Source organism: Stomoxys calcitrans, chromosome 4 (assembly GCF_963082655.1).
Source record: "Stomoxys calcitrans chromosome 4, idStoCalc2.1, whole genome shotgun sequence".
Lineage (NCBI taxonomy): Eukaryota > Metazoa > Arthropoda > Insecta > Diptera > Muscidae > Stomoxys > Stomoxys calcitrans.
In genome coordinates, this window is record NC_081555.1 from 150,770,138 (window position 1) to 150,787,828 (window position 17,691).

At 39.2% G+C, this 17,691-nt stretch overlaps 1 protein-coding gene across 14 annotated transcripts in view; it reads left to right on the forward strand.

The window, feature by feature from the left end:
- Nucleotides 1–17,691, forward strand: part of LOC106083856 (proton channel OtopLc) — a 195,136-nt gene that overhangs the window by 81,309 nt on the left and 96,136 nt on the right. For 8 of the 14 annotated variants that reach the window (XM_013247119.2, XM_013247124.2, XM_013247126.2 and 5 more), the window contains one exon: nt 13,434–13,920. In XM_013247119.2, coding sequence (XP_013102573.2) covers nt 13,771–13,920 — 150 coding nt within the window. In that variant the 5' untranslated portion in view covers nt 13,434–13,770. The remainder of the gene's footprint in view (nt 1–13,433; nt 13,921–17,691) is intronic. The other 6 variants (XM_013247128.2, XM_013247123.2, XM_013247134.2 and 3 more) reach the window with 1 other exon arrangement.

Genomic DNA, 17,691 nt, shown 5'->3' on the forward strand with positions numbered 1-17,691 from the left:
TATGATAGTCTCGGACTTTAAAAGAGTTCTACTAAGCATTGCTGTTCTTCAACTCAAGTTATTTCATAGATAATTAGTACGTTAACGTGAAAATTCGCTAGCACTGATGCTTGTAACTCTTATGTGGAAACTAATTTCACTTATTCCAACCTCGCTTAACAGAAAATTCCGGATAAGTGAAATCAAATTCATGTATTTTTAGAGTTTCACTTATCCGATTCCGACTGTACTCGCATTGCTTGTGTCCACAATCGAGTTTTCAAGCCTAAAAATATTTTATTTATTTGGAAAGACGAAATTTGCTTAAATTTCAGTGTAGTAGCGAATTTGGATACGTGAGATTTTTAGAACGATTTTCTCTAAGTTTCTTATAAACCTTAGGTAACAATAAGCAATTGTTCTTGCCCAATAACAAATCCACTCAAATGTGGGGTATCGAATACAACAATTTACAATTGATCGGTCCCTTACAATGCTAATTGTCATTTAATGAAAATTGCTCCGGGAAATGATGTTGACGATGATTACTCTTGCCATGCTTCACTAAAATTCCATGCGAATACTATCGAATGACAACAAACATCAACAGCAAAATCTACGATGATCTCACAATAGAAACTCGAAATAGAATTTGAACTTTTTTATATGGCAATTTAGAATTTCTCATATATGGCAGCTATGAAACTCGCATTCGAATTTGCCCAACTTTTATTTGTTGGGCAAAAAATATAAAATCCCCATTAGGAGCAACAATTAGCGAAGCAAAGGCAGAGTCAGAGTCAGAGGCTTTCAACGATTTGCTGTTTTCTGGGTTTTGGGGGAAAAAAATTAAATGGAAATAAAAATAAAAAGTTTGCGTAATCACCAGAACATAAACAAAACATGAGACAAATTTAAAGTATTGTGCAAAAATAAAAAAAGGAGAACTATAAAACTTTGGCGCAATTGTCTGCTTTGAATACCTACCGTAAATATGAAGGGAATGAAGAGAGGAGTTGTTAAAAGCTACACTAGTCGGCAAAAAATTGAAAATGTTGTTGATCAGATGTTATTGAAATTTGGAGAAATCCGTTTAGATTTACTTTTAGCTGCCATATTTCTCTAAATAGAAAAAAATTTCAGCTTTGGCTAATCTTCCACCTCCATCGTTTGGTGAGAGGCCAAGAGACAAAATCTTATACTTGGACGCGTCGCCAACGAATAACACGGTGAATCATCCGGATCAGGTTATAGATATAACCCTTGTGACGAACAGTGACTCTGTTAAAGTCGCACACTAGAACAACTCCACCCAGTGCTCCTTTTCGGATCATTACACGATAGATTTTGAAGGTTGAACCCGAGTTGAAAAGTAGGAAGCCCCACTGGGTAAGGTTCAGGATTCATATGCAGATGCTTGCGCCCCGGAAGGGCCCGTATCGCACCAAGGAAACTAGAGTCCTCATTGGGATTCGTTATGGAGTGCTTGAACAAAGCTTCGAAAGGCATGCCGGGAACAGGCTCCACCGCGTAAGACGAACCAATGATGGTGGACACAGGAGTTGAAGGTACTTTGAAGAAGGCTCTTTAACTAGACGAAGAGAAGGGTGGGATATATATCGTGGCAACTTCAAGAAGAAGACGAAAAAAGCAAAGAGGAGTTTCTGGGCAAAGTACTACGGAGTAGTCGAGGGCACTAGTGGGGTATTTTGGATGCGAAAAGGATCCTAGAAAGCCAAGCTCTTTGCGAAGGGAAGAGAAGACAATGGAACTACTGAAAGAGAGATCTTTCAGGCATCAAGGAGGAGGTCAGCGATCAAGTTGTCGCAATACTCATAGGAGCGGCATCTACCGAAGATCTTACCTTAATATTGTCGACAAGGAGAAGACAGTGTGGGAAATTCGCACTTTCCTGCTATTTTAATCGGCTGGACCGGGCCGGGCAGCAATGCTGCAGGAGACTCTGCCAAAGTTGGAATCGAATTTCAGAAAGAGGTCAAAGTGGTCTTTATCCCCAAAGCATGACAAATAATTCATAACATGACAAAGGATGATTTATAGACTGATCGCCCTAAAAGTGAGGTAGGAACTGACGACAGAGAACTTTAGATGTGAACCACATATGTATCTCAAGTTTAGGTTGGTGTACACGGCCCTCCACGGAAGTAATAAGGAAAGCCGAGACGTCTCGGCAGTCGAATGAGTATGCGATGCCGGCCGTACTGGGTATTAAGGGGCATTTAACAACGCTTATGTCTCCTGTTGGACGGATTGTAGAGAAAGTGTTGTCGGAAGACGTGTTGATGAGACGAACGCCTCAGAGAGGGGTGCTCGCGCCGATTCTCTGGAATCTACTAATAAACGAAATCCCTTTGGATATAAACAGGGATTAGTTGAATTTAATCGGATATGCAGATTATTTCATGATACTGATCCGAGACTCATTTCTGTCGAGACTCATTTCTGTCGAGACACATTTCTGTCGAGACACATTTCTGTCGAGCCACATTTCTGTCGAGACACATTTCAGTCGAGGCACATTTCTGTTGAGACACTTTTCTGTTGAGAGACATTTCTGTGGGCGGATTATAGAGAAAGTGTGGTTGGAAAACGGGTTGACGAGGTGAACGCCTCAGAGAGGGGTAACGAAATCTTATTGGATATGAACAGGAATAAGTCGTAACTAATCGGATATGCAGATTATTTCATGATACCGATCCGAGACTCATTTCTGTCGAAACACATTTCAGTGGAGAAATTGTGGTCGGAAAACGGGTCGACGAGGTGAATGCCTCAGAGAGGGGTTCTCTCTCCGATTCTCTGGAATCTATCGATAACCGAAATCCCATTGGATATGAAAAGGGATGAGTCGAAACTAATCAGATATGCAGACTACTTCGTGGTACTGATCAGAGACTCATTTCTGTCGAGACACATTTCTGTCGAGACAAATTTCCGTCGAGACACATTCCTGTGGGCGAATTGTAGAGAAAGTGTGGTCGGAAAACGGGTTGATGAGGTGAACGCCTCAGAGAGGGGTAAACGGAATCCCATTGGATATAAACAGGGATGACTCGAAACTAATCGGATATGCAGACTACTTCGTGTTACTGATCCGAGACACATTTCAGTCAATGATCAGGTGGCTACCGTGGCCACTTAGAGGTTATCATGTCCGCCTTTGACGTCGAACACCTAGGTTCAAATTGCGACTTGAACATCAACAACGAAATTTTCAGCGGTGGTTATCCCCTTACTAATGCTGGCCAGATTTGTAAGGTATACTGCCATGTTAAAACTTTTCTACCAGGAGACTCGGCATAAAAGAGGGGCCCCTTATCATTAAGCTTAAACTCATTGTTATGAGATAAGTATTCCCTATTCCTTAATGGAACGTTCATGGGAAATTTGGATCATGAAAATATCACTGGCCAGACTATCGAGATAGGCTGTGAGAAATGAATTGAGGAAGGATGAAGCTAGTGCCAGATTTCTCACTTCAGTCTTTGGAAGGGGACCACACCGCAGTTGTCGAGGGAGACGAGATATTTTGGCCGAATCCTCGATTCAAAACGGTCCTAAATAAGGAATGCGGAGGAAAGAAGTCGAAAGACGCCAATGCTGCATTTAGGATGAAGGACCTTGAAATGCTGAAGAAAAACTTAGATCTTCGTTATAAGCTCTCGCCACAGTGCAGTGGGAGGATGATGCGGTCTTTGAAAAGAATGAGAACTCTTTCTAACGAGATGGCTCCAGAATGGTGCCAGAGATGGGATTGGGGGTCTACCGCATACTATGGGATGTCGGTAATACTGCCTCTCGAGTGTATGGTCTTTCAGGCAGAGGTCTGTGTCACTACAATAGTCGCAAATGAAATCCTGCGATGAAATTTACCGCCTTCAAAACACAGAAGTTATGTGAAAAAATGGATGATTTCAAGGCCTTGTGTTCAAGGTCAGTGAGGTTGAGTTGCCTAGCGGAAATCTCTGAATAAACTGTGTGTTTATGGCGTAGGTATCTCGGACATGATGATATATCGGGAAATAATTAGACGGACAAATAAGCACGCCGTCCGGACTCGGCTATAAAAGGGAGGCCCCTTATCATTGAGCTTAAACGGACGGAGGTCGGACAGACCGACGGACATGGCTAGATCGACTTAAAATGACATGACGATTAAGAATATATATATATATATATATATATATATATATATATATATACTTTATGGGGTCTCAGAAGCATATTTAAAGGTGTTACAACCACAATGACGAAATTAGTATACCCCCATCCTGTGGTGGAGGGTATAAAAAATTGTAGTACAATATTGTTTGACTTTTCGCCCAACATTGTTGCACAAAAATCTAAACAACAATCATTAGCTTGGCCAAAAACAAAGTGGCAAAGAAAAACGCTTGAACAAAATAAATGTTCTAAGGCAAAGTGTAAAAACTACAACTTTTGTCGGTGTTGTTGTTGTTGTTGCTTATGTACGTGTTGTACTTGCAAAAGTTTTATTTTTTCAAGTGTTTAAATGTGCCACTGACAGACTGACTGAGTAACTGAATGGCTGTGATGCGAAGAGTTCTAAATGGTTTGGAATGACTTGGCCCAGCCCACCGCTCTTTTTGGCCAGGCTTTAAATGAATGAATAAATGAGTATGTGAAGCGAGCGTACGAGTGGCAGACGACATGAATTGAAGTTGCCTGTGTTTTATTTATTGTTGGCTTTTTTTGTTTGTTTTAATTAAATTGTGGTTGGCTGGCACCGCTACACAGCTCTAGTGTCTCCATACAAATCCAACCGATGGGTAATTCTTGCAACGATAATGACAGACTATATAAAATTACACCCCGGACTCTCGGGCGGTTCAATGATCTTTAGAATTTCAGTGTTCTGTTATGATATGATGTGTATGCAATAGTTGGGCCAACTAAGTTTTAATGTGTGCTGGCATCTTGTTTAACTCTCATCCCAAAGCAGGAAATCATATACGTTTGTACTAAATATGACAGCGCTAGAATTGATATCATTTATATCCGTTTTGGGCGAAATCAGATACCGGCAACTAAGTGTCCCGGTTTGTGTCAGGCATCAGTGAAAATGTAGAGTAGCCTCACTGTGGTGTTGTTTTTGCCATACATGAAAAAAATTGCCAATGTTTTTGTTTTTTTTTGCAAATTAAATTCGCTTGAGTGCCAACTTGTACATAATATTTTATAACATTTAGAACTAATGACGTAGAAAGGTGTTGAGTTGTTATAAAGAGGATGCCGAAGTAATAATCACGTTGATGGGCAAGAGAGATGAAAACTATGATTTGAAGACCGAACGTGGAAAATGTATGCCTCAATTTCTAGGTAAAATTTTCAAGATGGCTTCATTGCACACAGTAGAAGAAAATGGGGAAAAAACTAGTAAACAAGTAAAAAGGCGTTACGTATTGCCGGGCCGAACTTTGGATACCCACCACCTCGGGTATCCATGTAACCACCTTTCGTCATAATCCGTTGAAAAATACATAATTTGTGCCCCCATAGCCGCTTTATAGGAAAATGGAGATATGGTATGGTTTGGACCAAATTCGACACGGAAATTGAGTGGTATATTAAGAACAAGTCAATTTTGTAGAACCAAATACTGGTCTTTTTGGTAGCCATATCCAAATATAGACCGATGTGAACCATACACAACACGGATGTCGAAAAGCCTAACATAAGTCACTGTTACAAATCTCGGCGATATCGGACAATAAATGCGCCTTTTATGGGCCCAAGACTTTAAATCGAGAGATCGGTCTATATAGCAGCTATATCCAAATCTGGAGAGATCGGGGCCAAATTGAAGAGAGATGTCGAAGGGGCTAAAACAACTCACTGTCCCAAATTTCACCAAAATGGGATAATAAATGTGGCTTTTATGGGCCTAAGACCCTAAATCGGCGGATCGGTCTTTATGGCAGCTATATCCAAATCTGGACCGATCTGGGCCAAATTGAAGAAGTCGAAGGGCCTAATACACCTCTCTGTCCCAAATTTCAGCAAAATCGGATAATAAATGCGCCTTTTATGGGCCTAAGACCCTAATCGGCGGATCAGTTTATATGGGGCCTATATTAAGATATAATCCGATATTGCCCATCTTCGAACTTAAACCGCTTATAGAAAAAAAAAAAAATAAAAATAAAAATAAAAATAAAAATAAAGCGCATTTATTGTCCGATGTCACTGAAATTCGGGACAATGACACATGCATGTCGTATATGGTTCAGATCGGTCTATATTTGGACATGGCTACCAAAAAAGACCAATATTTTGTTCTACAAAATTGAATAGTGACTGATACTTATTAGACCACTCAATGTCCGTGTCGAATTTGGTTCAAATCGGACCATTTGTTGGTATAGCTGCTATGGGGGCATAAATTATAAATTTTTCTCAGGATTATGACGAAGGATGGTTTACATATATACCCAAGGTGGTGGGTATCCAAAGTTCGGCCGGCCGAACTTAAGGCATTTTTACTTGTTTTTTACTAGTTTTTATACCCTCCACCATAAGATGGGGGGTATACTAATTTCGTCATTCTGTTTGTAACTACTCGAAATATTCGTCTGAGACCCCATAAAGTATATATATTCTTGATCGTCGTGACATTTTATGTCGATCTAGCCATGTCCGTCCGTCTGTCCGTCCGTCCGTCCGTCCGTCCGTCTGTCTGTCGAAAGCACGCTAACTTCCGAAGGAGTTAAGCTAGCCACTTGAAATTTTGCACAAATATTTCTTATTAATGTAGGTCGGTTGGTATTGTAAATGGGCCATATCGGTCCATGTTTTGATATAGCTGCCATATAAACCGATCTTGGGTCTTGACTTCTTGAGCCTCTAGAGTGCGCAATTCTTATCCGATTGGGATGAAATTTTGCACGACTTGTTTTGTTATGATATCCAACAACTGTGCCAAGTATAGTTCAAATCGGACCACAACCTGATATAGCTGCCATATAAACCGATCTTGGGTCTTGACTTCTTCAGACTCTAGAGTGCGCAATTCTTATCCGATTGGAATGAAATTTTGCACGACGTGGTTTGTTATGATATCCAACAACTGTGCCAAGTATGGTTCAAATCGGTCCATAACCTTATTTAGCTGTCATATAAACCGATCTTGGGTCTTGACTTCTTGAGCCTCTAGAGGGCGCAATTCTTATCCAATTTGAATGAATTTTGGCACGTAGTATTTTGTTATACTATCCAACAACTGTGCCAAATATGGTTCAAATCGGTTCATAACCTGATATAGCTGTTATATAAACAGATCTGGGGACTTGACTTCTTGAGCTTCTAGAGGGCTCAATTTCTATCCGATTTGGCTGTAATTTCGCAAGACGTTTTTTATTGTTACTTTTAACAACTATGTCAAATAAAGTACAAGTCGGTTCATAACCTGATATAGCTGCCATATAAACCGATCTGGGATCTTGACATCTTGAGCCTCTAGAGGTCGCAATTATTATCCGATTTGCCTGAAATTTTGTACGACAGATTCTCTCATGACCATTAACATACGTGTTTATTATGGTCTGAATCGGTCTATAGGCCGATACAGCTCCCACAGCTCTTGAGCCCACAAAGGGCGCAATTCTTATTCGAATTGGCTGACATTTTACACAGGTCTCCAACATATAATTTAATTGTGGTCCAAACCGGACCATATCTTGATATCGCTCTAATAGCAGAGCAAATCTTTTCTTATATCCTTTTTTTGCCTAAGAAGAGATGCCGGGAAAAGAACTCGACAAATGCGATCCATGGTGGAGGGTATATAAGATTCGGCCCGGCCGAACTTAGCACGCTTTTACTTGTTTTTTTTTCATTTTCTCCCACTGTGTCACAGTTTTTGGCCTGTATTGAAATTATCCACTTTCTCTTGTCGTCATTTTTTGGTAGTCCAACCAGAATTATTCACATAGATGTCATTATCGAAAAATGTATCTAAAATTGTTTCCATATCTCCTTCATCCTTTATGAAAGGGCAATATGTGTTTTCGATACTTTATAATTATTATCTTAATTGTATTTGCACTCATAATTTCGCCCATCATCAAATATCCGCATATGAACTACTTTAATGTAATCCTATATAGCATGAAAAGGCATGAGAATTTCATGGCAGACTTAATATCGTAAATTCGCACAATTTTTATACAAATGTAGGTCATGATGAGCTATTATAACGCAATGCCCAATCATGGATGAAAATCTGCCACACCAATGGATAAGAGAAGAAAAAAAAAAAAAACAAAAATTTATAAAGCATCAATTTTTTTTTATTATTTTGTATATTTTATTGGTGTTGTCATTCTTTTTTTGAGACATAAAATAAATAATCCATATGGCATGGGTTTGGTTTTTGTCATCAAAAGGGTGTTTGCCGGCAAATTCCAATTTTGGACAGAATTATTGTTCATTAACAATTTGCAGCTTTTGCCATAGGTTTTGGCCCACTGCCAATTTTTCTTTTTTTTTGCAAACAAATAGCCATTTGTATATCTTTTGGAGCATGATATCCAAAATTATTCCATAATTGTTGTAAAATTTATATAAACAAAAGTAAGTTTTTGTTTTTTCCTGCTGTACATTGTTTGGGACTATGCAGGTTATGGGCTGTAAAGTGTGAAATAAGTGTGAACAGATAGCAATTTAAAGCAATCGTTTTATTGTGGTAGTTAATTTACATTGTTTATTTTTCTTTTCCATGTGCAAATGTGTAAATGTTTGGCTATATTAAGAGAGAAGAGTATAATGAAAAGAAAATAAATTCATATTCGTTTGGATAAATAAAATGAATATGAACAATATATAGTAAATTTCGAAAATTGCTGATATAAATAAATTTTAACAAGGGGTGGAGTATGAATTTTCAAGGGTATGAATTTTAAATAAGCCAATCAATATAAATACGAGTATAATGGTGTTATATCAGCACCACCCAAGAAATTTAAAAACACGTTTCTGTACTTTACTTTAATTGGCTATGACAGATCATTTGTCCCATTAGCCGAACTTAGAATAGAGTTCCAAGCACCTCGATCTACTTCGCTTAGTCTAAAATCTGTGACACCAAGTTTCGAGGTGTCTCCTACCACTTGATTTTGCCATCGGGCTTTTGGCCGTCCCGGTTTGGATGTACAACCGTGTTTGCCTTCAAAAGACTTCTTTGCAGGAGCTTCTTCATCCATTCTGATATTACCTAACCAACACAATCGTTGTATTTTGATACGTGTTACTATGCTATCGTCATTATACAGCATATGGTCCATTCAACGACTATATTCTCCATTAACGCCAACGGGTCCATAAATTTTACGAAGAATCTTTCACTCAAACACTCCAAGCACTACCACGTCTGCTTTCACAAGTACCCATGTCTCAACCATATAACAACACGGGTAGTATCAGTGTCTTGTATAGTGTAATCTTCGTCTGTCGAGCGGTGGACTTGTTTCTAAACTGCTTACTTAATTCAATGCTGCATCTGTTTGCCAGTATTATTCTTCGCTTTATTTCAAAACTGGGGTCATTCGTTTCGGTTACGGCGGTGCCGAGGTGAGGAGATGAAGCTGCTGACTATCTAAAAGTTGCGGTTCCCAACTTTCTCCATTTTCTTTATCTGCTCGGTTGTACAAGGCTTTTATCCCCATTTACAGCCACACCCACTTGTTTTCTTGTGTAGTTGTCTTGTGAGTAGTGTGCCATAACTGTTGACATCTACATTTCGTATAATCTTCTCCAGCAGGATATTGAAGAGGTCACACCATAAGCTGTCTCCCTGTCTGAGACCTCGTTTGGTATTGAATGGTTCGGAGATATTTTTTCCTATTCTTACTGTGGAACGCGTATCAGCAAGTGTCATCCTGCAGAGTCTTATTAATTTTGCAGGGATACCAAACTCAGACGTGGCTTGAAATAACTTTGAACGTATAGGGTGTTAAATTGTCCTTCTCGGGTCTTTTCCAGGATTTGGAGAATGAGAATACCTGGTCTAGGGTGAATTTACCAGGTCTAAAGCCGCATTGATAGGGTCCAATTATCTCATTGACGCATTATCAGCATGTCGCTGATAAAAAAACCATAATTTCTTAAATAGTTCAGCGGGAACACCATCGGCTCATGCAGCCTTGTTGTTTTTCAGTCGGATCGATTCTACTTGGACCTCATTCTGACTAGGAGGTAAACATTCTATACGATCATCTAGGATTGGTTCTGCGGTATCCTCGTCGCCGCCATCGTCAGGCACTAGCAGCTTGGGCAAAAGTTCTTTTCTCAGCACACTATCTGTATCAGTTACCAGATTTCCTTTTTTGCCTCTGCAGGAGGATGTGCCTGTACCAATGTCATCGATATGATTGTTTGGTAGAATTTCCGGATTTCGTTCTGACTCCTGTACATCTCAATTCGTTCACACTCACGTCCTTCCATTTCCTATTCTTTCTACGGAATAGACGTTTCTCCTCTCTCTCTTCTTCCGATACCTCTCCTTTTTCTGGCGCGTTGCTCTGTATGCTTTATTCTTGGCTTCAGTAGCATCTCGACACTCTTGGTGGTACCATGGGTTTCTTGGGGGAGGCTTCCGGTACCCAAGTATGGATTACGCGGCATTTTCCATGGAGTGGGCAATGTTTTGCCACTGCGCTATTATAAAACATCGGAACAAAGATTGGTTTCATCAAGTAGTTGGGTCAATCGAGTGGAGTACGCCATTGCCATCTGTGGTGTTTTCAGCTTTTCAATCTCCACCTTCAGTGCAGTGTCAGATCGTTCTTTCTTCGCCATGCTCAAACGGGTGCGAACCTTTACAATAACATATCTATGTTTGCTCCACGGATCGATCGTACATCTAACACGCTGGGTGAACGCCTTCCATCTATCACAACTTGATCAATGTGGTTCCTCATGTTTTGATCGGATGAATTTTCTTATATTGAAATCTGCTAACGATTTTAATATCATGGGCGGTCCAGCATTATATTCTCCCTCTAGGAGCTCGTAGAAAATATCCTTGATCTGTTCGACCTTCTCTTTCGTCGGCGAATGGGCACAATTATCAGCCTTAATTTTGCCCATTTGCCGACGGAAGAGAAATTTTGGCTTTTATGCGGTTTGTGGCTAGCCCCTCATTCAACGGAGTAAAGCTGGAGACAAGGTGTTTCAGTCTCCATCCACAGCAAAATGCATGCCTCGTGTCATGACATCTATAGTAGAGTTCGTCACTTTTTGGTATGACGCCATCCTGGTCCACCTTCCTTCCACTTCCTGTAAGGCCGTAATATCTGCCTTGTACTTCTCCAATACATCCGTAAATGGGTATACTGCACCATCGCTATAAAGATTCCGTATATTCCAGGTGCAGTTTCGCAAATCATGGTACTATTGCGTTGCATGGGTCGTCATTCTTTCTATTCTTTCGTTTCTCAAAGTAAACTGCAAATTTTTTGCAAATTTTTTCCCAAGACAGAAGTAGTTCTTTTCCGCATGAGTTACAAGTTGCCTACAATAGAACCTCTCTCCTTGGGTGGAGAGAAAGTTCCATTTACAGAAAGCGCAAAATACGTGGGTGTTTTGCTGGCCAGAAAATTGAACTTCAAATCCAACATTTTGGAAATGGCAAGAAAGTCCTCTCTTGCCCTATACACCTGCAAGAGAGCCATTGGCAAAAGCTGGGGGTTTAGACCGCGTGTCATGCATTGGGTATATACTGCAGTTGTCAGACCTATAATGCTGTGGTCTGATGGACGGCGCTTCAAAGGTCCACCTACTGCTCAATACTTAACCGGATCCGAAGGATGGCTTGTTTGTGAATCACAGCTGCACTGAGGACGACACCATCTGATACACTGACTTTAATGCTACATCTAATGCATCTGGGCATTGTGGCTACCCAAATCGCAGCGACCACTGAGGTTAAGGGAGCTTTCTTATTGGTCATGTGGCGGCTATGGACGCTATGTTATTCTTAATACAATAACCGATGTTCCAGACAGTGTTGATTACACCCTACCTGAGCCACTTTTTGATAAAAATTACTGTACCACTTTTCCTGATAGAACCGATTGGAATTACGATATCCCTGGTAATAGAAGTTATATAGACTTCTATACGGATGGTCCCACACAAAACCATCCGGTGGGCTTTGGGTTGTGCTCTAAAGATCTAGAACCGGTCATATCGAAAAGGTTACCCGACCACTGCCGTGTGTATCAAGCAGAGATGTTTGCAATTATGGAAGTGGTGGAATGGCTAAGATATGATGTGCTTACGACGATTGGTATAAATATCTTCTCAGACAGCCATTAAATCCCTGGAAAACGTATTTCTGAACATAAAAACCGCCCTCGACTGTCGCAAATCTCTCAACGAGATGGCTGAACAGTTAAAAATTCACTTGTTCTGGGTGCCGGGCCATAGAGATATCCCAAGGAATTTTAAAGCAGACGAGCTTGCGAGACTTGGAACTATCTTACACACTCCAGGGACACTGGAATCTGTTGGTATGCCTCTAGCGACATATAAGCTAAGTTTTCAGGACCAGGACCGAAGGACAACGAATGATGGTCACAAAGAGGGGGCTGTGAGCATTCCAAAACTATACTGCTTTGCTGTCATTGGCTAGAACTGACATCTCAGTCATTGTGCCCGTTAAATGACAGGTCACTGTGTAATCGGAAAAAATGTTGACAAGCTGAAGGTTGCCAGCAACGTCTTTTCAGAAGCTGTGAGTACATCGAAGAAGAAGAGAACACCTTCTGTGTGTGTCCCGCACTAGCAGTTAGAAAGAGTTCCACTTTAGGTTGTCATTTCTTTGAGAACCTGTCTGATTAAGCGGATGTGAACATTTGCTAGTTATTGGGTAGGCACTATAAGCCATCTTCCTTCTTCTGTTCCTGTGGTATTACAATGGACGAAAACGTCTAAATGAGTCTGATGGCAGACTGCCATTTCAATCTAACCTATCCCAAAACATGTAAACACGAATGAGTATATCCCACACATTCTTTCATAATTCTTGAAAACAGTTGCGTATTTTGGTACTTTTATCGATTATTCAGCTATGAAATCGGTTTTATTTGGTATTTAAAAATGAATCCAGCAAATTTGGATTTATTTTTGTATGCTTAAACCTGGCAATAAACGCAGGATTTGGCACTTAAGACACGGAAATGCCATAAAATCGGATTTAGTGGCCAATGTAAAAAAACTTCAAGAAAACAATGCACAAGACATGATATTTTTTGACTGCAAGTAGTGCGGTGATCTTTACCATTACTCACGTTAATAATATTTTGGCTTCTTGACAAACCGAAACCATCAGAGATTTTTTCTCAGTCGTAATAAATGAAGTTAAAAAAATATTTCCTTACTAATTCTTATATATGTCCTTCCTTTATTTTCAGATTGACCAAATTTATTCTCCAGCAAAGCTAAATGGAATTTCAACAAAATCGACTGATTTTTGACTATTAGATATACAACAAATAACAAAAAGAAGATCAAAACAAAAAAATTTATATACACACAAAAAAATTGATTAGGACTTTTTCTACAAATCCAAAAAAACAAATAATAAAAAAAAAAAAAAACACAAAACCCCCATTCCCTCCAATATCAAAATCAGCTTTATTCTATAAACTCCAGGGAAATTAAAAACAAACCCTTTAACACATACAAAAAAAGTATTATCCTACAGCAGCATTATTCGATTTCCCCATCCCCTCCTGTTACCGATAAGGAATGCAGCGTTGTCCCTATATACATGAAATGCGAGAACGTTTATTGAACGATCAGAATCGTGAATCATTACCACTTGAACAAATGGAGCGAGCAAATCTTTTGGATAACAGACAGTCGGCTGAATTACAACAGGTCGGGACTATAGTCAAGGTAGGGGCTTAACTACTCGAATGCTCGGTACAAGGATTTGTTTTATATAACTTTGAATGAAAAAAAAAAAAAAAAATAGTCCTTACTTAAAAAAAATATTCTTAAAAACAAACCACACTTAATTTTTCCTTTCAAACAAATTTTATTCTTACAGTTGTTGAGTTTTGTGCTGATGTTCGTTTTTTCTCTCTCGTTTTGAGTACCAACAAAACAAAAATTTTTTTACAGACTCCAAACTACAGTCATCCTACAATTTTCAATCAAAAATTCTATTCGAAACGTTTATATCCTTGCACGAGTAATGGTTGGCCCTTTTATCTTTCTTGGTGTATATTGTGATTCATTTTTTTAATTTCTTTTATTGAAAAACTCATTTTGCTCAACTAATCATTCGCTCATACATTCATCTCATAACTACAATTGACACTATATATCACATGGCATTACACTTTCCATTTCATCTCATTTCAAATCATGAAAATCTTTTTGATTGCTACATAAACAATTTTATTCTTGTAATATAATCCATTTAAGTTTTGTTAAATATATATTTTAAAACGGGATTGGAATTGAATTGATAAAATTATTAAAAATATTTATATTTTTTGGAAATTTTTGCTGAATTACAGATATTTAAAATTTGTATACCCTATATCCTCATTTTATGTTAGGAATGTAGATTAGGTTTACATTAAACCTGAATATTTGGTTATAGATAAGAGGTCTGTACAAGTCATCTTGAAGACTTCTCCTGCAAACTTCAAGTGAGTATTTGTATACTTACTTTGTGGGCTGTGACGGTCAGAGTTTACACCCATTAGCCGAACTCGGAATAGATCTCAATGCTCCTCGATTTTCTGCGCTCATTCTCCAATTTCTAATACCGAGTTTCAAATTAGTTTTGGTCGCTTCTGTACTGTGATATGCTTAACTATCCTAATACAGCTTCTAAAGCACGCAGTCCATACTCGTAGTATTCCGATACTCTACTTCAACGTTGATTGGTCTTTAAACTATTAAACCCGCCACCGAAGGGTGGCGGCATATTGATTTTGTCATTCCGTTTGCAACACATCGAAATATCCATTTCCGACCCTATAAAGTATATATATTCTTGATCAGCGTAAAAGTCTAGGACGTCCGTCCTGTCTGTTGAAATCACACTACAGTTTTTAAAAATAGAGATACTGAGCTGAAAATTTGCACTTCTTTTTTGTCCATTAGCAGATTAAGTTCGAAGATGGGCTATATCGGAATATATCTTGATATAGCCCTCATACAGACCGATCCGTCGATTTAGGGTCTTAGGCCCATAAAAGCCACATTTATTATCCGATTTTGCTGAAATATGGAACAGTGAGTTGTGTTAGGCCCTTCGACATCCTTCTTCAATTTGGCCCCGATCGGTTCAGATTTGGATATAGCTGCCATATAGATCGAACTCTCGATTAAGAGTCTTGTGCCCATCAACATTCTTCTTATATTTGGCCTAGATCGGTCCAGACTTGGATATAGCTGTCATATAAACCGATCACTCGATTTAAGGTTTTGGGCCCATAAAAGGCGCATTTATTGTCCGATGTCGCCAAAATTTGTCACAATGAGTTAAGTTAAGACCCCCGATATACTTCTGCAATATGGCACAGATCGGTTCAGACTTGGGTATAGCTGCCATATAGACCGATCTCTCGATTTAAGGTTGTGGGCCCATAAAAGGCGCATTTATTGTCCGATGTCGCCAAAATTTGTCACAATGAGTTAAGTTAAGAACCCCGATATACTTCTGCAATATGACACATATTGGTCCAGATTTGGGTATAGCTGCCATATAGACCGATCTCTCGATTTAAAGTCTTGCGCCCATAAAAGGCGCACTTGTTTTCCGATTTCGCTCAAATTTGGGACAATGAGTTGTGTTAGGCCCTTCGGCATTCCTCTTCAATTTGGCCCAGATCGGTTCACATTTTTTTATAGCTTCCATATAGACCGATCTCTCAATTTAAAGTCGTGGCCCCCTAAAAGGGGCATCTATTCTTCGATTGCGCTGAAATTTGACACAGTGACTTATGTTAGGCTTTTCGACATCCTTGTCGTATATGGTTGAAATCGGTCTCTATTTGGATATGACTTTCAAAAACACCAATATTATACCCCTCACTAGAGGATGTGGGTATACTAATTTCGTCAGTCTGTTTGTTTGTAACTCCTCGAAATATTCATCTAAGACCTCATAAAGTATATATATTCTTGATCGTCATGTCATTTTAAGTCGATCTAGCCATGTCCGTCCGTCTGTCGAAAGCACGCAAACTTTCGAAGGAGTTAAGCTAGCCGCTTGAAATTTTACACAAATACTTTCTATTAGTGTAGGGTGGTTGGGATTGTAAATGGACCAAATCGGTCCATGTTTTGATATAGCTGCCATATAAACCTATCTTGGGTCGTGATTTATTGAGCCTCTGGAGCGCGCAATCCTTATCCGATTTGACTGAAATTTTGCATGAGATGTTTTATTATGAATTACAACAACTGTGCTTAGAATGGTGTATAACCTGGTATAGCTGTCATATAAACCTATCTAGGGTCTTCACTTATGGAGACACTAGAGGGCGCAATTCCTATCCGATTTGGCTGAACTTGTACAACGTGGTTACTTGTGACTTCCAATAACTGTACTTAGTACGATTTCAATCGGTACATAACCTGAAACCGATCATAGATCTTGACTTCTTGAGCCACTAGAGGGCGCAATTCTTATCCGATTTGGCATAAATTTCGCATGTATTTTGTTATGACTTCTAATAACTGTGCCGAATACGATTCAAATCGATCTATAACCTGATATACATAGCTGCCATTTAAACCGATCTGGGATCTTGACTTTTGAGCCTCCAGAGGGCATAATTATTATCCGATTTGGCTGAAATTTTATACAACGGCTTCTCCCATGACCTTCAATATACGTTTCAAATATAGTCTGAATCGGTCTTCAGCCTGATACAGCTCCCCTATAAACCTATCTCTCTATTTTACTTTTTGAGGCCCTAAAGGGCGCAATTCTTACTCGAATACCTAATTCGAATCCGAATCGGACCATAACTTGAAATAGCTCCAATATTATGGCAATTCTTTTCTTTTATCCTTTGTTTGCCTAGAAAGATATATCGGGAAAAGAACTCAACAAATGCGACCTGTGGTGGAGGGTATATAAGTTTCGGCCCGGCCGAACTTAGCACACTTTTACTTTTTTATTGAAAGTTCGGTAAAAAGGGTGCTATATCAAGTTATTGGCCATGTTTGAACATAAGGCTGTAGAGTAACTTCAACAAGCAGACGGACGGACATGTCTTGATTGTATATGAATAACGACAAGCTAGTACTTTACAGCTTTGCGAAATGTATAGTTTGATGTGTTCCAAATGGGATGGCAAAATGGCCAAATTTTAGGTGGTGGGTATAAAAACATATACCACAGTTTTGGCTTGTATAACATTTGGTAAATTTTAGTCGGGCTTAGTAGGATTTTTCTCAAATTTTGATAGGAAAGAGATTTCTTGAGTCGCAACACTGGTCTCAACATGATAAATTTGAATCTTGGGACAACCATGTGGCCATGTAAATATCACTATGATTAATTGTGGTGTCACATGTATTACCTCAATCCATTATATTGCGTAGTTTCGAGAACTTGCCATTAAGGTACAGCTGAGATACATCTCTCAAGTCAATAAGTGGTATCCTACCAGGGTTTTAAGCTCATTCATAAGGGAC